Genomic DNA, 21,602 nt, shown 5'->3' with positions numbered 1-21,602 from the left:
TACTAAAGAATTATAAATATTGAATGTGCCATGTAAAAGGCTAATGTTTATAATATATTTTAAAATTATATATACAAAATGATATTAAGACAATATAAATAGATTAATTATAATTCCTGAATATCCAAAATAGCTTGTTTCGCCCTTTCTCCTTCTTCTTTTAAAATAGAAATCATTCTTCGACATTCCATTTCTAACTTTTCAACTTGTTTTTGGGTTATAAATTTTATCCACTCTTCTATTGTCATATTTAGCTCTGTAACAGTAAGTTCATGAGAATTAGGTAAAGTATCACTCGAGAAGTTAAAAATGAGATTTTCGACATCTATTGGAATCCAATTGCATGTTTTTTTATCAGTACTATTATTAAATACCTCTGATATAGAAATATTTTTAGTCTTTTTTGCATCGCTTTCAATAATACCAAAATCAATTATTTTTTTAGATTTCTGTTGTAATGAATCATCAAAACTGTCCTTCATAACAAAATTATTAAATACTTCATTTCGGTTAAAAGAGTCTCCAATTTTTTCATAATTGTTTCCTTTATTTACAAACTGTAAAGGAGTAACTTGAGATAATTTTGAAGTTAATTCAAAAGCATTTTCAAGTTCTTTAAAATTAGCAATTTCATTTGTTTTCCGAGTCATTCTAGGCTTTTTTTTGGTATCAGATTTTTTTATAGATTTTATTTGATCTTCTAGTTCATCTATTTGTGTATTGATTCTAGATGATTTTCTAGGACGCAAAACGCTTTTTTTAGTTTTCTGGTTTTCTGATTCTGATACTATTTTTTTCTCATTATCATGACTTAATCTCATACCTCTTAGAGACATTTTTCCAACTGATTTAACGCTTTTTACAGAACTAGTTTTTCTATGAGACTTATTTGAAGTCGTTTTAACAATAACACATTCATTTTGTGATCCTTCCGAATCATAACTTTCAATGATATCATTTTTAACATCTAATCTAGTCAACCGTTTATTCGATCTGATAGACACATCATTTTGTTTATTATTTTCTATAATACTTCCATTTTTTTGATTTTTAGTAGCATTAGTATTAATATTCGTATTATATTTATGATCACATGCCGATTTATTTAAATTATTTTCTTTCTTAATTTGTTGAGACTGTCTTGTATTTTTTGATTTAGATATTTTTATAATTTCCTTCTTAGTAAATGGAAATTCAGAATTACTAGATGGACTATTTGTATGCGAAGAGTTTAAACACGTTTCTTTACTAGAACCAATATTATCAATATCATTAGAGTTATTTTCTTCAATTAAATTTGAATTATCCAAAACTGACTTATCATCAATAGCTGAAACTAATAATGTCTCATGAGAATGATCATTATCATCTTTACATGAAACTAATAAAGATTTTTTCAATCGTGATTGCAGATTATTATCTTTAGATTTTTTAGATGATCTTTTAACAACTGATCGTCCTTTTGTTTTTGAAAGAGAATTCGTCTTAGATTTAGAACTAATTATAAAATCATCTCCATCCAATGCATCTTCATCCTGAACATCATGATTTTGCACCATTTTATCAGATACTTTAAACTCTGATGTTTTTACTCGAGCATTTGTTTGTTGAAAAAAAAAACATGAAGGTGCCCTTTTCTTATGCTCTTCCCTTTAAAATATTAAAATCTCATTTAAATTTCATCATATTTCATACATTGGATCATCTTTCGGCTCCCATCCATCTAGACCAAGACCACAATATATACAACTCACCATATCATTAGATCCTGGCGTAGGATTATAATAAAATCCTGCACTAGACATCTAAAAAATTAAAAAAAAATATTTTAACCCTTTTAATATATAAACCTTCTTAACTTTAGATACCCATCCTCTCTTCTGCTCATGAGGCCACCATTGTCCAAATGTCGCTTCCCGCGCTTCCTGAACCTCTTTTTCTGAAAAAATACTTCTTTCCTTATCTCCAAGCTTAATATATTTCAAAATAGCCCATCCGCATCCTCGTGAATGTTCAATATGTTCTTTGACCGGATCATCATCTACGTTCCATCCATCCAATGACTTTTTACATAAAAAACAAACAACATTATCACATGATAATGATGATGGTTCATAATAAAATCCTGCTTCTGCAAGCTACAAATAATTACTTAATTTTTCAAATATCTTATTGATTACATCTTTTGGTGTAGGACGAATATGAGGCCATTTTGACCTCTTCCTTGATGATAACTGGAATGATGCAACTCGTGAAGCGTATATCTCCATAAAACTTAGTAATTACAGTGATTTTTAACCTCTTTTCTTATAATTTATATAAGTCCTTATCTTTGAGGTTTATATGTAGCAATCGGTGACGTACACAAAAAATAAGGTTATTAATATAGTGGAGCAATAAAGGTTATAATTTAGAGTAATTAAGGTAAAATATAAGAAATATCTTAATATTTTATTAATATTATTAAGAAATTAGAAGAAAAAGAGGAAATTTGGGGTTAATTTAAGTTAATTTAGGTTAATTTATGTTAATAAAAGCTAGGATGAAAAAAGAGTTAAAATAGATATATGTTAATTGATCAAAAAAAATAGAATAATGAGGTTTGGAAGGGTTGTATTATGATATTTTTTAAGGAGGAATGTCTAAATGTTTAAAGCTGGTGCGTTTTTATAGAGAAAAACAAGTTTGGAGAGGTGAAATGATGAAGTGGAAAAAATGTATAAGAAGGGATGAAATATATGTTAAAGGATATGTAACAGTTGGGGGAAGAGATATTATTGAAGAGAAAGATAAAGAGAGGGATTTTAAAGATGTTAATGAAAAGTCGGGACAAATATATAAAGAGACATATATGAGTGAATATGATTTAAATGAAGAAAAAAGCAAAGAAATACTTAAAAGTGTATTGTGGAAGTTTAAAGCACCTATACGCTTTTCATTTGCATATGGAAGTGGAATTTTTAAAAAAAAGAGGAATGATGTAAAAATGAAGATTATAATGTAAAAAAAAAAAGACTAAAATATAAAATAGAAAAAACCAATGATTGATTTTATTTTTGGAGTATCACATGCACAACATTGGCATTCTCTAAATTTATTATATAATAAAGACCATTATTCATTTTTAAAGCAATTTGGAAGTTATTCTATAAGTTATTTGCAAGAGAATATCGGGGGAAATGTATATTATAATCCATATATTAAGATCAATGATATGGTATTTTTATGGATCAATTGAAAATCACTAATTTTTGAAAGATAATAAAATATGGAGTAATTACAATTGACGATCTTTGCAAAGAACTTACAGAATGGAATACATTATATCTTTCTGGTAGAATGCATAAACCTGTATATTTCAAAATTTTTAGTTGTTACAAAAATTTATTTTTTCTAGATAAAAATACTTAGAGATGAACCTCGTGTTAGAATTGCATATAACATGAACTTAATCGCAGCTTTAAGGTTAGCAATGCTGTTACTTCCTGAAAAATTTTCAGAATATGAACTATATTCTACAATTTCTAAAATATCATATACTGGTAAAGAATTTTATAACATATTTTTAGAATTTTAATCAGTAAATTAGGGGATATAAGAATGAAATATGCAGAAAATCCAGACAAAATAGAAACTATTGTAAATAAACAAATATGGGATTTTCATCAACTATATTTTCCCTTAATAAATAAGTTACCAAATATTCAGGTTATTTCTAATGAACAAGTTGAAGCAACAAATAAAATTCTCGTCCAAGATTTTAATCCTACTTCAAGAGCGAATATGATTCAACAACTTCCTAAAAAATTCAAAGATCGTTTATATTATGCCTATAGTCAAAAACCAAAATATAAAGAAATAAGTCATAAAAATAATTTACATGAAAATCATGATAATTCTTTTGAAGAAATGATAGTGAAAGATACACATTTTCACAATGAAATAACAAAAGTAATTAAAAGAACAGTATCATGGCCTAGTATTTCACAAAGTCTTAAAGGAATATTAACTGGAGGGATAAATAAAAGTTGGAAATATTTAACTGAAAAAATAGACAAAAAACATAAATGCTAAAATGTCATAAATACATATTCTATAAATATAAAAGCGATTTAAATCTCTGTATTTTCTGCTTAAATATAGACTTTTATTATCAATTAATTTTGTTTAAGCCTTTCAAATCTTGCCCAAAGTTGATCCATATTTGAAACATTATTAGACGTATCCTATAAAATTTTAATATTCTAACAAAACTAACAAGGATAAGGCAACCTTATTACAATTATTTACATATATTGATGATTTTGAATGAGATTCCGAGTCATCAGAAACAGGCAAAGAATGAATTATAGATGCAGAATTAGAATCTTGACTTTCCTTTAATTCTTTAAAACCTTCATTGCAAAAGACAGCACTATCCAATATATTAAATGTATTTAATTTGTTGTTCTGACCAATATTATAAAGATCCATAATTTCTTGAAGATAATTTTCAACAAAGTCATTACTTAGTGGCTCACAACATAATTTTTCAACAACCTTCAAATATTTATTTTAGATAATTTTAATTCAATCCATACCTTAGGATCTACTAAATTATGCTTATTTTCTATTGAATCCTGTATAAATTCTTTCCCAAAATATAACCTAAAAATTTCATTCATCTATTTTATAATTAAATAAAATACATAAAAAATACTCTTTTTACACTACTAAACTCTTTTATTTCACATCTGGACATGGAATATATCAATGTAGATACTGCCTGACGAATTTGCTCATGACATTGTCTATAAAAATTAATTGTTTTCAAATTATGTTAAAAAATAGACCCTCTTTTTATAAAATAAAAACGTGAAAGTAAAATATCACAATATCTTCATATGTAAATAGAATTATAAAAAAATTCTAATAAAATTACACTTCCAAAATCCCCAATAATTCTCTTTTCATATCTTCTCTATTAAAGATAAAAAAATTATTAAAAAAACTTTAAATAAAAAAACCTTATAATATTTTCAGCTTTTATCATTGCATTTTGAACTTTATTTTTTTCTAATAAAATAACCAATTCTTTTTGTTGTTGTTTATGAATAGCTGCCATCTTTTGCTGAACTAAACGAAGTCGATTTATCTAGAAATCTTAATATCCTAAAAACAAATGATAATATTATTAATATCCTACACATAGCTTTATCTGAATCTTTAATTTATTCTGCAAAGTGTCTTGAGTCATTTAAGAGATTCGATCGAAGCTGAACTCAAAACAGACTTATATAATAAGTCAATCCATAGAAAATACAATATTGTATATATCCTTATATTAGAATTGTTAATCTGTTAAATTTGTATCTAAAATCTAGTTAAAATCATAAAACAAGTATAAAAACATTAGACTATACAATGAAGTATAAAATAAAAGATATTGAGTAATGATATGAATATTATCATATTATCATAGTGTTTATTTGATATTTACTGTATTTTCCTTAAAAACTAATCCAAAAGACTTAAATCATCCAGACGCATAAAAATAGCACTTTTACTTGTTTCTTCAAGTTCACCAGCTAAAAAAACTTCATCCAAAATAGCATAAACCTCGTAATGATTAGATAATAACATAATATTATGTATTCATTAAATGCCTTGTAAAAATTATAGATTAAATCTAGTTCACAAACATTTCCAAAAAAACTATCAATAACTTCAACAAATAGATGAATTGCTTCAAGATAAGCTAGTTCATTGTCGTCCAAGTCTACACATAAAGAGAAAAAGAGTCCTGCATATCTTCTATATATAATTTTATGATTATTAAACTATATTTAAAGTTTAACCCAAAATAATGGATAAAAACAAGAATATTTCATACATCTACGAAGTTAGATTGACGTCTCTGATCTCTTAAAACAATAAGACGATGAATCTCTCCTTTAATCTTATTTTTTTCTTGATCCTAAGAAATATAAAGTAAAAATTTAGGAAAAAATTGATATAAATAAAACATACATCATATGGAATATACCACTTAGAAAGCCTTGTTTTTCCTATTATTTTAAGTATAAATTGTCTAAATCAGTTCAAAAAAAAATTACCTTGTCTGTTTTGAACAAGTATAAACCGGAGCATAACGATGATCAACAGAGTTGAAGTCTTAATATATAAAAATTGATTAATCAGATATTCATTGTAGCAGGGACTTAAAGAGAATCAGTATTAATTAATAAAATTATTAAGTTTAACTAATATTAAGAATTGTCTAAATGCAATTTCAATTCTCATTTGTAAATAATATATCAAAATTACTGTAATCTTATATAATTAAAGATAATTCACAAAACTTTGAAAATCTTCAGCCACATTTTAAAACAACTAAGTATCATATTCTAAATCATGAATAATATAGCTCATCATCACCTAATACAAACTTATTCATTTAATAAAAACGACTCCCATATCAATATTTTCTATTCCAGTTGCATAAAATCAAAAATCATAATCTGAAAACTTTGTAAAATAAACTCCACAGAGTAAATCAAATATACTTTTTCATTATCAAAAACATTATCAATAATGATAATGTCTAAAATAAGAGAAAAAAAATCAAATTAATATGAAGAGAATCGTTAACAAAGGCTAACCAATTGAAAACCATTTCATAGATCTCGTTTAGACATCCGAAAATAATTCCTATCAGTATAATTGTTTGTTTGTTATATCAACATTCAAGATCAAAAGTCAAATAAAATTCAGAAATCTTTCTCAAAAAGAACAAAACAATAACATATCGCAGCACTTTAAATGATATGTCCTATAATAACCATCAAGCCAAATAAAAATTTTTCAAAAAAAAAAAGATATAGATATATAATAGACAAAATATGAACCAATATAAAAAATAAAAATATATATAGATTGAAAATATAGCATTTTTCAATTTATAATTCAAAATTGGATCATATTAATATTTATGAATACCCGACTATGAAGATGAATCGTTAAACTCGCTTGATGAAGATGATTTATCTGACGTTACATCATCATCTTCTAAATCAGCAATAGCTACAACACGCTCACGGGCAGAAGCAGCTACTTGACGCCTTGGACGTTGCATTATTTCACTCTTAACTGCTACATCAGCCTCCGATGAATCATCTGAATCAAGATTTTTAGATATATTCTTTTTTAACTTTTTATTCGTCTTTACAACAGGCTTTGCTGCTAATGTAGCAGATTCAGGACTTGAATCTAAGAGTGTTGGCATTTTAATCCGAGTCTTCGACTTTGTAGATGGTATAATTCTCATTTTTTTGGGACTAGAAGATACAGACTTTATATACGAAGTAGTACCCTTATTATCCGGAGGATCCAAAGTATACTTTTTTACCAGGTCATCCATATAATCAGTGTCACTATCATCCAATAAATTCCCCTTTAAGGAAGGCACAATAACGCTTGTCCTAGGTCTTTTCCCTGCAGTCTCATGTGTTTGTATATTAGCATTATCATTTTTCATAGCAATCACCGATTCAGATACAGTAGATTTAGTGCTAGAATTTCCAGATGTTTTTGAAGGATCAGGTTCTGTTTCTTTTATATTTATTGCAGTAAATGGCAATGTTGTTTGCTTTGCAGAAACCAAATTTTTCTTGGTAGTTTGTTTATTATCAACATTAGATAATGTTTGAATATTCGTGGCTTTTTTTCCTAATGATTTATGTACACCCGTTCCCAATTTCTGAGATCCTCTATTTTTTTTTGAATTTGTAGTTTTAGAGGTAAGATTTTCATCATGCTTCAAACTTTCTTCCCATTCTTCAACAAAAATATCTAAATCTTTATTCCACAAATCTTTAGCCGTTAATTTTAAAAGAGAATCCAGCTCATTTTCTTTATCTAATTTATCTTTAAGCAATTTCTCCACTTTTTCTGCAGTTAAAGACCACAAAGGCATGCCTAATAAATAATCATAGCCAGAAATATCATCATCATTCTCCATCGTATCAGAAGTAGTTTCAGCAGTATTATCAACAAAATTTTGCCTGCTTTTTGGAAAAGGAACAAAACCCTTCAACTTTAAATCCTCGAGAAGATCTTTACGCTTTTTATTCAAAAACTCTTGCTCTTTATTTATAACCATTTGAACAAATCGCAATTGATTAGACAATTTATTATATTGTTTTTCCAATTCATTCACAAGATACTCCTAATTAAATATTAAATCAAAATATTCATTTTTCAATATCTATCAATACCTTTCTCTTTTGATAAAATTGCAAACGAACAGTATAAAATTCCAAAAGAATTTCTTCTACAGAATCATATTTTTTTATACGTCCTAAAGCATCAAAAGCAACCATATTTGTCATATTTTGAATCTTTGTCAATTTAAATTTCTCTTCAAGACCTTGAGCCAAAGATTCTGCCATCCCTTTTTCAGTTAACTTTATGACAAAATGAACTACAGTATCTGTATGATATTCTGAATAATCCTGGAAACGTCAAAACAATCCCAATATGATGAATTCCTAAAAATACCTTTATAAAAGGAAGTATCTTGTCTGATCCTACGATAGACGATTCTAAAAATTCTTTCATATCCTGAGTCCAAAGTCTTATAGGAAGTTCTGTAATTTCAACAGTGGTATCATCTATTTGGCGTATACATCCAGATATTTTATACTTATCACCATGCTTTTCAATAAGTCCGTTAAACCCACGATACCATGGATGCATTGGCTGTAATTCTTCTCCATTCATCATTCTACGAATATTATCAACCAAATCAATAGGATTAAAATTGGGTATGTAAGAACTCCATCCTGTCCCAATTCCTTCGCTTCCGTTTACAAGAATCAACGGTATTATAGGAACATACCAAACAGGCTCTATAGATTGACCATCATCATTAAGATAATCTAATAAAGCATCATCCGATTCTATAAATATTTTCCGTGTCAATGGAGACAATTCAGTGAAAATATAACGAGGAGATGCGGCATCCTTTCCTCCTTGCAAACGAGTACCAAACTGTCCATTAGGTTTCATAAGATTAATATTATTACTTCCGACAAATGTTTGTGCCAATCCTATTATTGTTTGTGTAAGACTTTGTTCCCCATGATGATATGCAGTATGCTCTGAAATATAACCGGATAATTGAGCAACCTTAATTTCACTTTTCAATTTCCTTTTAAAACATCCATATATGACTTTCCTTTGTCCAGGCTTTAAGCCATCAATGACAGAAGGAATTGATCGAATATTATCCGCCATACTGAACAAGATAAGCTCTTTATTGATAAAATCGGATATCGGTATTTTATCCAAAGTATGATCCATATAAGTTCCTGGTTTAAAATGCCTCAACCATTCTTTTCGTTCATCAGCCTTCTTTTTCGAAAAAGCCATATCAATCAATTCTTTATCTCCCTCTTGAATAGAATGAAACTCTTTTAAATGTGTGTCTAAATCTGAAAAATATTTCTTAACATCATTACCATAACTTGTCCCCAAGCCTTTATAATACTTTATTTTCCACCCTTTAGCATTATCTGTCGATTCTTTCCAATACTCATATTCAGGAATCGTGAAAAATGTCTTTTCCTGAGAGCCTTTTGTCGCTTTTACAATTGGAGTAATAAATTCAATCAAAAACCCGGGTATTTCTAACAAAGATGGAAACGAACTTTCCAAATAATTAATAATTAAACCCTTAATATGACTTCCATCATGATCTTGATCAGTCATGATCATTAAATGTCCATAACGTAAATCGGAAGTAGACGTGTATACTTTTTTATGTTGAAGACCCATAATTTGTTTTATAGCATTGATTTCAGCATTTTTAGTAATTTGTTCATGCGATGCCTCACGAACATTTAATAATTTTCCCCTAAGTGGATAAACACCAAAATAATCGCGACCAACTACACCAATACCAGACATGGCCAAAGACTTAGCAGAATCACCTTCAGTTAAAATAAGTGTACACTTATGGCCTTCTTTAGTCCCTGCTTTATTAGCATCTTCCAATTTAGGTAGACCAATAATTCGTATTTTTTTTGATCCATCAGTTTTCTTCATTAATTGATCAGCCTTTTTTTGAGCAGTATCTAAAATGCTTTCCATAATTGATGTTTTTAGTATCTTTTTAATAAAATCATCACTAAGAAGACATTTTGAACCAAATGAACCTTGCTTTAGTGTTAATGTTTCCTTCGTTTGTGAATCAAAAGCAGGATTTTCAATAAGACAATTAATAAAAATCCAAATATGATTTTTAATCTGAAATGGCTTAATAGGCGCGCTTTTATTTTTCTTTTTTACAGCCTCAATCAATTTAGAAACAATTTGATCAACAATATAATTAACATGAGTTCCTCCACGAGTTGTTGCTATACTGTTAACAAAACTAACCTGATTAAACTGACCATCACTAACAGTAAAAGCAACCTCCCATCTATCATTTACAATATCATGGATAATTGGTGACTTCATATTATCCTCAGAACCATTAGAATTCAGATACATTTCTATATACTGTTTAAACGATCTAATCTTAATTCTCTCTCCATTAAGAAACACCTTTACATTTTTAACACAACCTGCTAAATCATAAACACGCCTTTTAAAGACAGATTCGAGATCTGAATCAATCTCATTCATTCCAAATTTTTCAAGATCTGGTTTAAAAGTAATCCTTGTATATTCTTCATTCTTTTTATTTTCCTTGATTACAGGTGCATCCTTTTTCGTCATATTATTAGAAAAAACCTGCTTATAGATTTTTTTCATCGTCTTATCAGCAGTTTCAACGATAAACTCAGTCGAAAATATGTTACAGAGCTTAGCTCCGTACCCATTACGACCTCCTGTTACCTTTTTTTGTTCATCATTAAAATTACTAGATGTCAAAAGATGACCAAAAATAAGTTCTGGAATCCATATTTTTTCTTTCTTAAAATAAATATAAGATATCGCCATAATACCAAAATATAACCTACATCATGAATTTCTATAGGTATTCCGCGACCATTATTATAAACAGATATAATACCCTTTTCCCTACTAAATTCCACCTTTATAGTATCCATACTAGGATCTCGTATCTTATTATCAGCAGCATTAACAAGAATTTCATCAAATATTTTATATAAACCAGGCACAATAGAAACCTGACTATTAAATATATAAATTTTTAATACAAAAAATTCCGAAAACTTTACACATATTTCATACAATTCGTATTATCATCATAAACCCACATTTGTTGAAGCGTAGATTCAACACTCCCTATATAAGTATCAGGACGCTTTAAAATATGCTCCAATTGCGAAAGCTGATGCCATTCTTAAACCTTTCCACCTAAAACGAAAATATATTACCTTCTGATAAATCTCAGATGCCGTTTTTGCATCAGATCCCCCTACTAATCCCCTTTTTTCTGACATATCCATATTTACACTATTAAATCCATTTTCTCCCCTAAAACACGACGTTTTTTCACAAAAAATCTTATCAATCCCTTTCTCCAATGATATCCCATTCTTAGATCCCCATGTCGCCTCAACTCCCTTACTTTTTTTACTGTTTTTCGCCGTGACTGAATATTTACGTTTCTATAGACATAATATCAAAACCTTGACCCAATTTAACATCATAATCCATATATACCAATATAAATGATTCATCCGACTCTTCGCTGCTAGTTTCTAACCCCATTCCTACCTTATCTAACCCTTTTATTCCCATCAAATTCCCAAGTCCAAGATAATGAACGTTTCTAAATTAAAAATAAGGCTTATAAACCCTTTCTAACACCTTTAGACCCCATATATGCGACATATATGCGGCATATATGCGCTCTATTTTCAAATATTTAAATTCTAAAAATCTTTGTTTTCTTTAGGTGTTTAGCTTATCGACTTTTTCAAACACGGTTTTATAAAGGGTATCTATCTAAAATAGGGTTAAACCCTAAACTTTAATATTTTAACAATAAATAAATAGATTTTTATAATATTAAAAGACAAGATAAAACAAATCAAACATTATAAAAACATTATAAAAACTTTATAAAAAATTAGAATAAAAGCTAAATAATCTCTTAAATATTTTTTCAGGGGTAATATATGATAAACTTGGTTGCCTAGGCAACAAGGAACGAAAGATTAATACATGAAACGATTCAACAAAAGACCGAGCCAAGGTTAATAAGTGTATAAAAAATTAAATACAAAATAATATATGTAAAGCTTAAATATAAGAATTATACATATAAAATACGGAAATAAGAACGTGTAAAAATAGGAATTAGATATAAGGAGTAATAGGACATTCATATATATATTGGTACTTGGGTTATATTCTTGGTATAAAGTCAACAGAATTATATGGGATATGTATATTTTGTATGCACTAAAATAATATTTTTTAAATACACGAATTATTTTTATATTGGAAAATAATATATTGGAAAATAATATCTAAATATTGATATTTTTTTTTAAAATACAAAATTTTGAAAAGATTGATAAGGAATATTGAGAATAAAGAGAATTTGGTAGACCTAGAAAAATTAGTAAATTGGCATTTTTTTTTTGGCGTTTAGGAACGAAAAATAACTAGGAATATCGAATTCAGGAAATTATAAAATTTAATTGAATATTACAGAATTTTGGTATATTAAACAGTAAAAGATTGACTAGTACGCAATTCCTCGTGAATAAAAGATTAAATAATAAATATAGAATTTTTGGCCAATATATTATAACGATTATTTTTAAAAAATATTAAAAAATATTAAAATGTTAAGAATTAGACAAAAAAACGGAGTGGTTAAGGAGGAAAATACATTATCAAAGAGACAATTACCTATTAAGTTTACAGAAACTAATATTTCAGAAACGAAGAAAAAACAAGATAAACGGACAATTGAAAATAATATACAAGAAACACAAGAGGTAATGATGGAATTTATTGATATTTCTAGTATAAATTATAATGTAGAACTTGAATTCCTTAGTTTCAAAACTTGAAAAAGAAAATGGAAGTTATAAGGAGAACCCTAAATCTGTGTCATCTCGACTCTTAAAAAGTCGACCACCTCTTCAGTATTTCCGAGCTCTTATAAGTATGCGTATAAAAGATCCAATAATATCATCATTTCCAACGAACGATATCATCTTTGTAGATAATATTAGTGATCTAGATTTTTGGATAACACTTATTGCTGGTTTATCATTATCTAGTCAATTATATTGTATTGATTCATATTTCTAGATTATAGCGCGACTGCTGTTCAAATGCCAGATTTTTTGACAAAAAAGATACGTGAAGGCATACCACATCCTCTTCGAGGTCTTGTATGGCAAAGTATGTCTGGTGCACAAAATACACATTTGGAAAAACTTTTTGAAACTCTTTGTCATGAAGAAAGTCCATATGATAGAATAATTAAATGTGATATTGCAAGAACGTTCCCATGTGTCGAAATGTTTAAAGAAGGTGGTGATGGTCAAAAAAAACTTCATTTAGTTTTACGTGCATTTAGTTTATACGATATAGAGGTTGGATATTGTCAGGGGTATTTATTTAGTATCATATATTACAACGTTTAATTATATTCATAGTTTGGGTTTCATCGTTGCTCCTCTTTTAATGAATATGTTTGAACATCAGGCTTTTTGTGTTCTTGTTAGGTATTATTTTTAGTCGTTTTTTTCTTATTTTAATTTATCTATAGACTCATGGAATGTTATGATATGAGAACCATTTTTACTATTAATTTATCAGGACTTCATTTACGACTCTTTCAATTTGAACATTTTCTTTCTCTTTGTATACCGTCTGTTGCAAAATACTTCAATTCTATAGGGATATATCCTTTTATGTATGCTAGTCAGTGGTTTCTTAGCATGTTTGCTGTTACATGTCCACTTCCAACGTTACATAGAATTTATGATGTAATTTTTGGTGAAGGTGCACTTGAAACTATCATAAGGATTGCCATTGCATTAATTATGAAGAACGAGACACGCATTTTAAATATCGATTTTGAAGAAAATTTACAATTCCTTCTTAGTCCAGAATTATGGGCAGCGTATAATAATAATGACAACGAATTAATATCGGATGCTGTCGGACTTGATAATATAATTACACAGAATTCCTTGGCAGAATTAGAACAAAAATTTAATCAAAATAACACTAAAAACCATAAAAATTCTACGAAACCTATTTCTAATGAAATTCAAAGAACAGATATTAAATTTCCCGAGAAAATATGGGACAAGACTGAGGCCTCTTTACCAGTTTTTCTAGACTCCTCAACTAATCGCGATTCGTTTTATAAATGTAATAATACACAGAAAAGTCTATTAGAATCAAATGACACCGCATCATCTATATACCTAGAATTACCAAAATTCGACAAGGCAACAGATCTGTCATTACCAGTAACTTTATGTAAAAAACTATCATTTAAAAAGGAATTAGCATCTAATAATTTATTTGAACGTGATAATAAAGAACTTCATTGTCAGATAGAGGATCTTGTTATGGCTTTAAATTCTTTGCAAAAAGAACATGCTTATACAAAAGAGCAATTAGAGACATTAACAAGAGTTTCTTTGAAATACAAAAATATTGCTTTAAAATTAATCAAGATTATCAACAATTCAAATTTTTCTGATGGAGAAACATCTAAACTTAAAAAATCGAACAAGGAAAATACAGATGAAAAATCTCATACTTCTGTTTTAAATGGTTTTATTTCTTCTGATGAAAATGGCGAAAATGAAATATATAACAAAAACGAGGTTATTCAGGAATTAGTTAAACAATTATACGATTCTTCCATTCCCCCTAACCCTCTCTCAGAAGAACTTTTATCTTTGCAAGAAAAATTATCTCATGAACAATCAAAAGTAAAAGACTTAGAAAAACAAATTAATTTAAAAAACTTGGAAATAATGGATATAAAAAATGAGATTTGTGATATCTACATGCATCGAAATCAAGCATCGAAACAAAATTTGAAAAATCACAAGGCTAATTCTGAAATCAAACATAAAAAGCCAATTTATTTTAGATAATATACAAAGATTTTTCAAGTTCTTATACTGGTTCCAATAAAGGTTTACGAGAGCTAGAACTTTCCCAGCATTATAAAAACTCATCACCAAACACTAATATTTCATCTCAATTACAACAGAAATCTAATTTTTTGAAAATATTTGTATTTCTATCATATTCAACATCATCCTCATTATCCATATCAGACAATAATTCTCCAGAATCGAGTACTTTGTTTCATGTAAAAAATTACCTGAAGAACTTACTACGCGCAAAAGTGTATTAAATATATATAGGATTAAAAGCTAATGGAATCAAGAAAAAACTGAAACCTAAAAAATCTATGTCTAATAATCAATACATAAAATAATCGATTTAAATATACATTTCGCATTAGATTGATCTCTTAAAAATACAATAGGTCCTAAAAATTACCCATTTTCTGGAAAATTAACAAAACTTCAGTCAAATTAATTTATAAAATGATTAATCATTATTTTTTAATGCATTTTTCAAGTTGATATCTTTGAACACTTTATTAATCATATTTTACAGAATCCTTTTTGAATTTAATATCTAATTATCTTTTTCAATATATATCATAAATCATTTCTATTTTTTATAAACATTCTAATCCGTTATCAATCATGAAATAAATCTGGACTCTTTAATATACTGGTGATCATGTTTGGAAATAACAATCATACACCAGGTTATTTTGATGATATTAATACAAACAATAGACTTATACAAACCAATCATCCTGTACCATATAAATCTTCAGAATTAAATATTAACTTAGAAGATTCAAGAAATATAAACAATAGTAATAATTAAAATATAATTAACTTTTTTATTTAAAAAATACAGATCTGCCTACAGATCCTTCACAAACATTATCTAAATCTCTAGAACTGAGTCGTCAACGTGTATCATTATTATTAGAGATCAACACTATTCTTCTACAGAAATGTATAGAACTCCAAAATACAGAAAACAATAAAAAAGAACAATCAGAGACATCAGAAACATCAGAATCAATCATGACAGGGTATTTATTAATTTATTTATTAATCTTTATATATATATATATACAATATTTAGATATATTCAACGTCTTCAAACAAATCTTTCATATCTTGCAGCAGTTGCAGACAATTCTTACAGAAATGAAGTAAACTAATAGCTTATTTTATAATTATTTCTAAAATATATATAGGAAAATTATTTGTATAAAAATCCTATAATATTTTCTGCACCATTAAATGTTTATTCACTTATTGAACCTTATGAAAAACTAAAATCTCTTTTTTTCATCAAAAAAAATTCACCTTCTTTATAATTTTTATCATCTAACATTCTTTATTAGAAACATCAAAATAACACCACAAATATATATCAACTAAATATAAAACTACTCAATAATATCAGTTCAACTGTCATTAACACTGTAATTTCTCATTTTAAATTATTTAATTTAATCATGGCATTGGTAACATATACATCTAAACTATCTTTTCAATGGTCTTATTTTTTCTCAAATAAAAAACAATAAATTCAACTAATTTTTACTTATTTATATATCTATAGCATCTACTTCTATTCATCATTTCAAGGCATACATATATACATCTATCTTTCACTTTCTTTTTCACATCTTTAACAATCACTCTTATCAAATACTATTTTTCCTTCAAAATATAAATCATTTTTTCATATAATTATTCTTATACATGAATCTTTCTATATAATCTATCAAGACTTGTTAAATATAGGGTAGCTCAGGATTTCGCTAATAATACGGCTCTTAAAAAAAGATGCTTAAGATATATAATTTAAAAAACAGAGCCATTTATTGCCAAGAATAAGATCCCATAGCCCTTATATATATATATTTAAGAATTTCAAGATATTAATATTAAGCACTATAATATATAATATATATAATATATATCTATTATATATATAATATTTTATTGGAGATATAAAAGAACAAAAATATAGAGAATCGTCTATAATCAAGGCATCTTTTTGGATTAAGTGTATATTTGGTTTTTAAAATGACAAATCCTTCAACACAGCAAAAAGAATCAAATTATAGTTGTGATCATAATATAAATCAAATTTGTTTTGAAAGATCTAATTCTAATACAATGTCTAATAAGGAATTTACATTAAGTGATATTCTAGAAAGATGGACAGGCTCAGAAGAAACTTTGCGTAGTATAATGGTAGCCAAAGCAGAAGAAGATAGATTAAAACAAGAAATAGTGCGTCTTAATATTAAAAAAATAGAAAACGAAATTTTTACTAATGCACTTCGTAATGGGGTTCAACCTAATGCTATTCCTATAATATTTTCAGGTCAACAAAGTAACTCTACATTAGCACTTTCACAAAATAATTCATTAATCTCGATACCCTCTCAACAATATCAGTTACAGAATTCAGGGTTATCAGAAGCATCTGTTCCAGGATATTGTCCTGGAACTCAAGGATATGATTCTACATTAAATCAATCTACATTACATCATCTTCAAACAAATATATCAAATGTTTCTTTAGATTCTTTTTCAACAACACAATTATCTCAGCAAAAAAATTCAAAATCACCATTTATGATACCAAAAAATACAGAAGAATCAACATCTAATCAAAATTCTACATCAAATTCAAATTCAAATTCATCTTCTTTGCCATCACTTTTTTTTCATCATTGGATACCCCCAAGAGAATCAACTAATTCAATACCAACTATAAATAATGAAGGATCTGAATTATCTAGCTCATCTCAATCAAATATTTTGAGCTTACATAAAAAAGAGACATCTTCATTTTCTCCTTCTAAAAAAAAACGTCTTTCACAACAACAACAGCAACAACAACAACAACATTTACCTCCATCTTTTGGAAATTCTGTCTTACCACCTCTTTCTAAACGTTCACCTCGACGTCATTCACGTCATCGTAGTGAAACATCTATTTTACAATCAAATTTTTTTGATATTCAAGCAAATAAACGAGCAATATCTCCAATCTCAAATGAAATATACCTTACAAATTCTAAAAATACCAATTGACAATATATTCACTTCTCAATTATAAAAAATACACAAACTATCAAATACATAATCTCAATTCATACTACACAAACAAAAAAACTTTCTCTCTATCTTTACACATGGATTATCTTAATATCTCTTTTCAAATATCTTATCACAATTAAAATATCTCATTTATTTGCATATTAACATACATTTATTTAAAAAATATTCTTTTTTTAAATAAAAAATAAACATTCGGTTTTTTCATATCTTAAAGATAATCTATACATATAACTTCTATATACACTACAGAAATATGTATTTCTTAATAAACTTCTATAATTATATATAAAAAGCGTTCGTCTATTATAGACCGAGGTTAAAAACCCGAAATCCAGGGCGCTTTGATAAACAGCCCATCTTATCAATAAAACATAGATTCTTAATAATAATTCCAATATATTATAATAAATAAGGGTTATAAGGAGTTTAAATGATAAAATACCAATGAATAAGGGAATGTTGACAACATCAGAGACACCAGTTAAGAAGATCATAAATATAATAAAAAAAAACAAATATAAAGAGGAAAAAGAAGAAGAAATGGATAGATACGGGAGATTTTCTATTAATAGAAATGAATCGGATAGATTATTAGGGGGGGATCAAGGAAATAATAGTATTTTAGATATATCCAGACGGGGAGATATAAAAAAAGAAATAAATAATTCCAAGGAAACTAATAGAACGATTTCTAATAATTATTCATATTTTATACATCCTAAAGAGTTAGAAATGAGGAATGATGATGTATATTTTTTTCAGCAAAATAATAAGGGTCATATGAAGAAACATAGTACATATGAATTAAATACAGAAGATCATCATGATAAAGGAGGAGAAAGAAGGATAGAAGAGGGAAATGAGGAAGAAGGGGTTGTATCTAAAGTGGTGAAAAAAAGTATAAAAGATTTTGTACTTGGACGTACACTTGGAGAAGGATCGTATTCAACGGTATGTTAATATTTAGAATTATAGATGTATATTTATAGGGATTTAAAGGTTATTTCGGCTAGAGATAAGCAGACGTCAAAAGAATATGCAATTAAAATTCTGGATAAAAGACATATTATTAAAGAAAAGAAGGTTAAATACGTGTATATAGAAAAAGATACATTGAATAAACTTGGAAACCATCCGGGAATTGTTCAATTATATTATACATTTCAGGATGAAAGAAATTTATATTTCGTTTTAAGTCTTGCGGCAAATGGAGAACTTCTTGGATTCGTTAAACATGTAAAATGTTAGGATATTTGAAGAATATTTCTTATTTATATTAGTTTGGTTCATTGAATGAAGAATGCACTAGATATTATGGTGCCCAAATTTTAGACGCTGTACAATATATACATGAATGTGGTATTATTCACCGCGATCTTAAGCCAGAAAAGTATATTTGTTTGACCTTTTTAATATTTCTATTGATTACGATGTATAGTGTATTACTTGATGATAAAATGAAAATCAAAATTACAGACTTTGGTACTGCAAAAATATTACAATCACCTTTAGAACTTAATAAAACGAATAAAGATGAAAAATATGATGCTACTGATAATAATGACAAACATCATAGAGCAAATTCTTTTGTTGGAACAGCTGAATATGTATCCCCAGAATTATTAATGGATAAAGTTGCATACAAAAGGTAGATTATCTATCTGTTTGTTTATAAATGTGCTAACAATTAAGCTCGGATATATGGGCATATGGATGCATAATATACCAGCTTTTTGTGGGACGACCACCCTTTAAAGCATCAAATGAATATCAAACATTTCAAAAAATCATTAATCTTAAATACCAGTTCCCTTCCAATTTCCCGCCAAATGCTAGGGATCTCTGCGAGAAAATATTAATCCTTGATCCTTTAAAAAGACTAAGTATAAACGAACTTAAATCTCATGTATTTTTTAATGGTATGCCATGGGGAAAAGTTCTATGGAAAACAAATCCACCTAAATTAAAACCATATAAAACTTCCATCATTACAGAAAGTCCTCGAATACCCTCAAATGTTATAAAGCTAAACTCGAGTACCAATTCAACATTATCACATGATATTACAGATAAACAAGAAAAACATAAACAATTATCAAATTGTTCACAAAATGTGCCAGAACAAAATGAAGAAGATCCATCACTATCTCGATTAAATGAATTATGGTCATCGGTTTTAGTTTTACCTAATGAAAGACTTTTACGTCTTGGCCAAGTTTCAGTGTCAACAGGAAAAGGTGTAGGAGAAGATGGTATTTTATCAGGTAAATCACCTAGTAGACTTTCCAGGTTTCTTCATCGGAAAAAAACTCGAAATCTTCTTATTACAAGTGAGGGAAGAGCTTTATTAGTTACTGAAGAAAGTAATGGGGAGAAAAAAATCAAAAGTGAAATCCCTTTAGGAAAATCAAATATAAAAATAAGACTAGAAGGAAATAGTGGAAGACTATGGATAATAGAAACCGTATAAAACTCTTGATATAATTTTCATTATTTAATATTTTTTAGCCAAATAAAATTTATAATTTTGATGATCTTCATGAACGTGCTGTAGAATGGGTAGAACTTATTGAAAGAGTTAATAAAGAACGATGCAACCGTTAATATTTAAATATCCAAAAAAACAGAATAAACAATCATCACGATAAAATTATGCTTTATACAAATAATCAACAACATTATTCATATAAACAATCTTCTATCTAGATATACACAACGTCTTGACATGCAAAAAAAAACAAATTATATACATTTTTGAAAACCTTTCAACAAAATTTAACAACAATATATTTTGTAATAATACATGATTTTCAAAAAAATTCACAACTAATTATACTCCCGTTTCCACAACATCTTTCTCTTATATCTATTCATCTTTACTTCTTTTTTATGTTCACTCCAGCTATTCTTAATTTCCTGATCTTTTTTCTCAATTTCTTGTAGCTTTTCTTTATTTAATGGAGAAATCATTCCAATAAATAAACGAGATGCATTGTATCTCTTTGATAACTCTGAACGACTTATTCCACTTCTTCTTAGAGCTTTAATTTCCTTTATATCTTCTTCTGTTAAATGATATTTCTTCTTTTTAATAGGCGATAAAGGTGGGGGCAATTTTCCATCAGAAACAGGCCTTTCAGCTAATTTTTTAACATCGTCTGGAAGTAATATATAAGGTGTAACTCTATAATCTGGTGGTGATGCAGGAGGATTATAAAAAAGCTTAGTATCTGAGTTTTTTTCTAATAATATTCCTTCTGATACAGCCTTTAACTTTGGAATACGATGCCGTGGATGTTTTGTAGGATGAGGTCCAGATGAAGCCCATCTTATGTATTTTAAGAGAGGATATAAATTTCTTGATATCATAGTATATATAAAGTTTAGATCGATATTAACCTTTATCGAAATAAAGTA

The 21,602-nt window shown here is 27.6% G+C and overlaps 10 protein-coding genes across 10 annotated transcripts; 5 read left to right on the top strand and 5 right to left on the bottom strand.

Annotated features, from left to right (window-relative positions):
- Positions 1 to 61: 61 nt before the first annotated feature.
- Positions 62 to 2,316, bottom strand: T552_01583 (hypothetical protein). Its single transcript, XM_018370162.1, has 4 exons — positions 2,181 to 2,316; positions 1,851 to 2,138; positions 1,696 to 1,805; positions 62 to 1,650 (listed from the first exon to the last, which is right to left on the bottom strand). The coding sequence occupies exons 1-4, from the start codon at positions 2,268 to 2,270 to the stop codon at positions 108 to 110; spliced, it is 2,031 nt and encodes a 676-aa protein (XP_018226320.1). The 5' UTR covers positions 2,271 to 2,316; the 3' UTR covers positions 62 to 107.
- A 252-nt stretch (positions 2,317 to 2,568) lies between these two features.
- Positions 2,569 to 4,111, top strand: T552_01582 (hypothetical protein). The gene is made up of 6 exons (XM_018370161.1): positions 2,569 to 2,610; positions 2,657 to 2,980; positions 3,032 to 3,217; positions 3,259 to 3,351; positions 3,398 to 3,542; positions 3,590 to 4,111. The coding sequence occupies exons 1-6, from the start codon at positions 2,596 to 2,598 to the stop codon at positions 4,072 to 4,074; spliced, it is 1,248 nt and encodes a 415-aa protein (XP_018226319.1). The 5' UTR covers positions 2,569 to 2,595; the 3' UTR covers positions 4,075 to 4,111.
- Positions 4,102 to 5,280, bottom strand: T552_01581 (hypothetical protein). The gene is made up of 8 exons (XM_018370160.1): positions 5,186 to 5,280; positions 5,007 to 5,134; positions 4,922 to 4,960; positions 4,833 to 4,877; positions 4,709 to 4,790; positions 4,581 to 4,664; positions 4,273 to 4,539; positions 4,102 to 4,226 (listed from the first exon to the last, which is right to left on the bottom strand). The coding sequence occupies exons 1-8, from the start codon at positions 5,234 to 5,236 to the stop codon at positions 4,158 to 4,160; spliced, it is 765 nt and encodes a 254-aa protein (XP_018226318.1). The 5' UTR covers positions 5,237 to 5,280; the 3' UTR covers positions 4,102 to 4,157.
- A 171-nt stretch (positions 5,281 to 5,451) lies between these two features.
- Positions 5,452 to 6,174, bottom strand: T552_01580 (AP-2 complex subunit sigma). Its single transcript, XM_018370159.1, has 5 exons — positions 6,096 to 6,174; positions 6,010 to 6,047; positions 5,873 to 5,956; positions 5,646 to 5,819; positions 5,452 to 5,598 (listed from the first exon to the last, which is right to left on the bottom strand). The coding sequence occupies exons 1-5, from the start codon at positions 6,127 to 6,129 to the stop codon at positions 5,497 to 5,499; spliced, it is 432 nt and encodes a 143-aa protein (XP_018226317.1). The 5' UTR covers positions 6,130 to 6,174; the 3' UTR covers positions 5,452 to 5,496.
- Positions 6,175 to 6,938: 764 nt separating this feature from the next.
- Positions 6,939 to 11,773, bottom strand: T552_01579 (hypothetical protein). The gene is made up of 7 exons (XM_018370158.1): positions 11,677 to 11,773; positions 11,388 to 11,621; positions 11,229 to 11,341; positions 11,007 to 11,181; positions 8,539 to 10,959; positions 8,256 to 8,492; positions 6,939 to 8,206 (listed from the first exon to the last, which is right to left on the bottom strand). Exons 1-7 carry the CDS (start codon positions 11,752 to 11,754, stop codon positions 6,983 to 6,985), a joined length of 4,482 nt encoding a protein of 1,493 aa, XP_018226316.1. The 5' UTR covers positions 11,755 to 11,773; the 3' UTR covers positions 6,939 to 6,982.
- Positions 11,774 to 12,754: 981 nt separating this feature from the next.
- On the top strand, positions 12,755 to 15,143 carry T552_01578 (hypothetical protein). Its single transcript, XM_018370157.1, has 5 exons — positions 12,755 to 12,965; positions 13,012 to 13,237; positions 13,285 to 13,588; positions 13,635 to 13,703; positions 13,748 to 15,143. Exons 1-5 carry the CDS (start codon positions 12,810 to 12,812, stop codon positions 15,096 to 15,098), a joined length of 2,106 nt encoding a protein of 701 aa, XP_018226315.1. The 5' UTR covers positions 12,755 to 12,809; the 3' UTR covers positions 15,099 to 15,143.
- A 574-nt stretch (positions 15,144 to 15,717) lies between these two features.
- Positions 15,718 to 16,464, top strand: T552_01577 (hypothetical protein). Its single transcript, XM_018370156.1, has 4 exons — positions 15,718 to 15,904; positions 15,949 to 16,129; positions 16,183 to 16,252; positions 16,298 to 16,464. The coding sequence occupies exons 1-4, from the start codon at positions 15,763 to 15,765 to the stop codon at positions 16,418 to 16,420; spliced, it is 516 nt and encodes a 171-aa protein (XP_018226314.1). The 5' UTR covers positions 15,718 to 15,762; the 3' UTR covers positions 16,421 to 16,464.
- Positions 16,465 to 17,093: 629 nt separating this feature from the next.
- T552_01576 (hypothetical protein) lies at positions 17,094 to 18,204 on the top strand. The gene has a single exon (XM_018370155.1). The coding sequence runs from the start codon at positions 17,139 to 17,141 to the stop codon at positions 18,156 to 18,158; it is 1,020 nt and encodes a 339-aa protein (XP_018226313.1). The 5' UTR covers positions 17,094 to 17,138; the 3' UTR covers positions 18,159 to 18,204.
- A 391-nt stretch (positions 18,205 to 18,595) lies between these two features.
- On the top strand, positions 18,596 to 20,833 carry T552_01575 (hypothetical protein). Its single transcript, XM_018370154.1, has 6 exons — positions 18,596 to 19,136; positions 19,185 to 19,421; positions 19,466 to 19,575; positions 19,624 to 19,833; positions 19,878 to 20,649; positions 20,694 to 20,833. Exons 1-6 carry the CDS (start codon positions 18,630 to 18,632, stop codon positions 20,787 to 20,789), a joined length of 1,932 nt encoding a protein of 643 aa, XP_018226312.1. The 5' UTR covers positions 18,596 to 18,629; the 3' UTR covers positions 20,790 to 20,833.
- Positions 20,834 to 20,965: 132 nt separating this feature from the next.
- T552_01574 (hypothetical protein) lies at positions 20,966 to 21,600 on the bottom strand. The gene has a single exon (XM_018370153.1). The coding sequence runs from the start codon at positions 21,552 to 21,554 to the stop codon at positions 21,012 to 21,014; it is 543 nt and encodes a 180-aa protein (XP_018226311.1). The 5' UTR covers positions 21,555 to 21,600; the 3' UTR covers positions 20,966 to 21,011.
- Between the last annotated feature and the right edge of the window lie 2 nt (positions 21,601 to 21,602).

This window comes from Pneumocystis carinii (assembly GCF_001477545.1).
Source record: "Pneumocystis carinii B80 chromosome Unknown supercont1.6, whole genome shotgun sequence".
Lineage (NCBI taxonomy): Eukaryota > Fungi > Ascomycota > Pneumocystomycetes > Pneumocystales > Pneumocystaceae > Pneumocystis > Pneumocystis carinii.
The sequence above is the reverse complement of the archived record's forward strand: the minus strand, read 5'-3'. Positions and strand labels throughout refer to the sequence as shown.

What these genes read in the sequence shown, in the direction of transcription:
- T552_01583 (XM_018370162.1), bottom strand. Translation starts at nt 2,270, where the DNA reads ATGGAGATATACGCTTCACGAGTTGCATCATTCCAGTTATCATCAAGG. An exon ending in GGGTATCTAAAGTTAAGAAG is followed by an intron (nt 1,806 to 1,850) that starts GTTTATATATTA and finishes TTAATTTTTTAG; the next exon opens with ATGTCTAGTGCAGGATTTTA. An exon ending in GAGCCGAAAGATGATCCAAT is followed by an intron (nt 1,651 to 1,695) that starts GTATGAAATATG and finishes AATATTTTAAAG; the next exon opens with GGAAGAGCATAAGAAAAGGG.
- T552_01575 (XM_018370154.1), top strand. Translation starts at nt 18,630, where the DNA reads ATGAATAAGGGAATGTTGACAACATCAGAGACACCAGTTAAGAAGATC. An exon ending in GAGAAGGATCGTATTCAACG is followed by an intron (nt 19,137 to 19,184) that starts GTATGTTAATAT and finishes AGGGATTTAAAG; the next exon opens with GTTATTTCGGCTAGAGATAA. An exon ending in GATAAAGTTGCATACAAAAG is followed by an intron (nt 19,834 to 19,877) that starts GTAGATTATCTA and finishes CTAACAATTAAG; the next exon opens with CTCGGATATATGGGCATATG.
- T552_01579 (XM_018370158.1), bottom strand. Translation starts at nt 11,754, where the DNA reads ATGGGAATAAAAGGGTTAGATAAGGTAGGAATGGGGTTAGAAACTAGC. An exon ending in TACCTATAGAAATTCATGAT is followed by an intron (nt 10,960 to 11,006) that starts GTAGGTTATATT and finishes ATTTATTTTAAG; the next exon opens with AAAGAAAAAATATGGATTCC. An exon ending in AATTTTATCAAAAGAGAAAG is followed by an intron (nt 8,207 to 8,255) that starts GTATTGATAGAT and finishes ATATTTAATTAG; the next exon opens with GAGTATCTTGTGAATGAATT.
- T552_01580 (XM_018370159.1), bottom strand. Translation starts at nt 6,129, where the DNA reads ATGCTCCGGTTTATACTTGTTCAAAACAGACAAG. An exon ending in AGTGGTATATTCCATATGAT is followed by an intron (nt 5,957 to 6,009) that starts GTATGTTTTATT and finishes TATATTTCTTAG; the next exon opens with GATCAAGAAAAAAATAAGAT. An exon ending in TAATCTATAATTTTTACAAG is followed by an intron (nt 5,599 to 5,645) that starts GCATTTAATGAA and finishes AATCATTACGAG; the next exon opens with GTTTATGCTATTTTGGATGA.
- T552_01576 (XM_018370155.1), top strand. Translation starts at nt 17,139, where the DNA reads ATGACAAATCCTTCAACACAGCAAAAAGAATCAAATTATAGTTGTGAT.
- T552_01581 (XM_018370160.1), bottom strand. Translation starts at nt 5,236, where the DNA reads ATGACTCAAGACACTTTGCAGAATAAATTAAAGATTCAGATAAAGCTA. An exon ending in TTTTATTTTATAAAAAGAGG is followed by an intron (nt 4,791 to 4,832) that starts GTCTATTTTTTA and finishes TAATTTTTATAG; the next exon opens with ACAATGTCATGAGCAAATTC. An exon ending in ATGTAAATAATTGTAATAAG is followed by an intron (nt 4,227 to 4,272) that starts GTTGCCTTATCC and finishes AAAATTTTATAG; the next exon opens with GATACGTCTAATAATGTTTC.
- T552_01582 (XM_018370161.1), top strand. An exon ending in ATATTAAGATCAATGATATG is followed by an intron (nt 3,218 to 3,258) that starts GTATTTTTATGG and finishes AATTTTTGAAAG; the next exon opens with ATAATAAAATATGGAGTAAT. An exon ending in TTCTAAAATATCATATACTG is followed by an intron (nt 3,543 to 3,589) that starts GTAAAGAATTTT and finishes TCAGTAAATTAG; the next exon opens with GGGATATAAGAATGAAATAT.
- T552_01577 (XM_018370156.1), top strand. Translation starts at nt 15,763, where the DNA reads ATGTTTGGAAATAACAATCATACACCAGGTTATTTTGATGATATTAAT. An exon ending in TTCAAGAAATATAAACAATA is followed by an intron (nt 15,905 to 15,948) that starts GTAATAATTAAA and finishes TAAAAAATACAG; the next exon opens with ATCTGCCTACAGATCCTTCA. An exon ending in TCAGAATCAATCATGACAGG is followed by an intron (nt 16,130 to 16,182) that starts GTATTTATTAAT and finishes TACAATATTTAG; the next exon opens with ATATATTCAACGTCTTCAAA.
- T552_01574 (XM_018370153.1), bottom strand. Translation starts at nt 21,554, where the DNA reads ATGATATCAAGAAATTTATATCCTCTCTTAAAATACATAAGATGGGCT.
- T552_01578 (XM_018370157.1), top strand. Translation starts at nt 12,810, where the DNA reads ATGTTAAGAATTAGACAAAAAAACGGAGTGGTTAAGGAGGAAAATACA. An exon ending in ATATACAAGAAACACAAGAG is followed by an intron (nt 12,966 to 13,011) that starts GTAATGATGGAA and finishes ATTATAATGTAG; the next exon opens with AACTTGAATTCCTTAGTTTC. An exon ending in TTGGATAACACTTATTGCTG is followed by an intron (nt 13,238 to 13,284) that starts GTTTATCATTAT and finishes TCATATTTCTAG; the next exon opens with ATTATAGCGCGACTGCTGTT.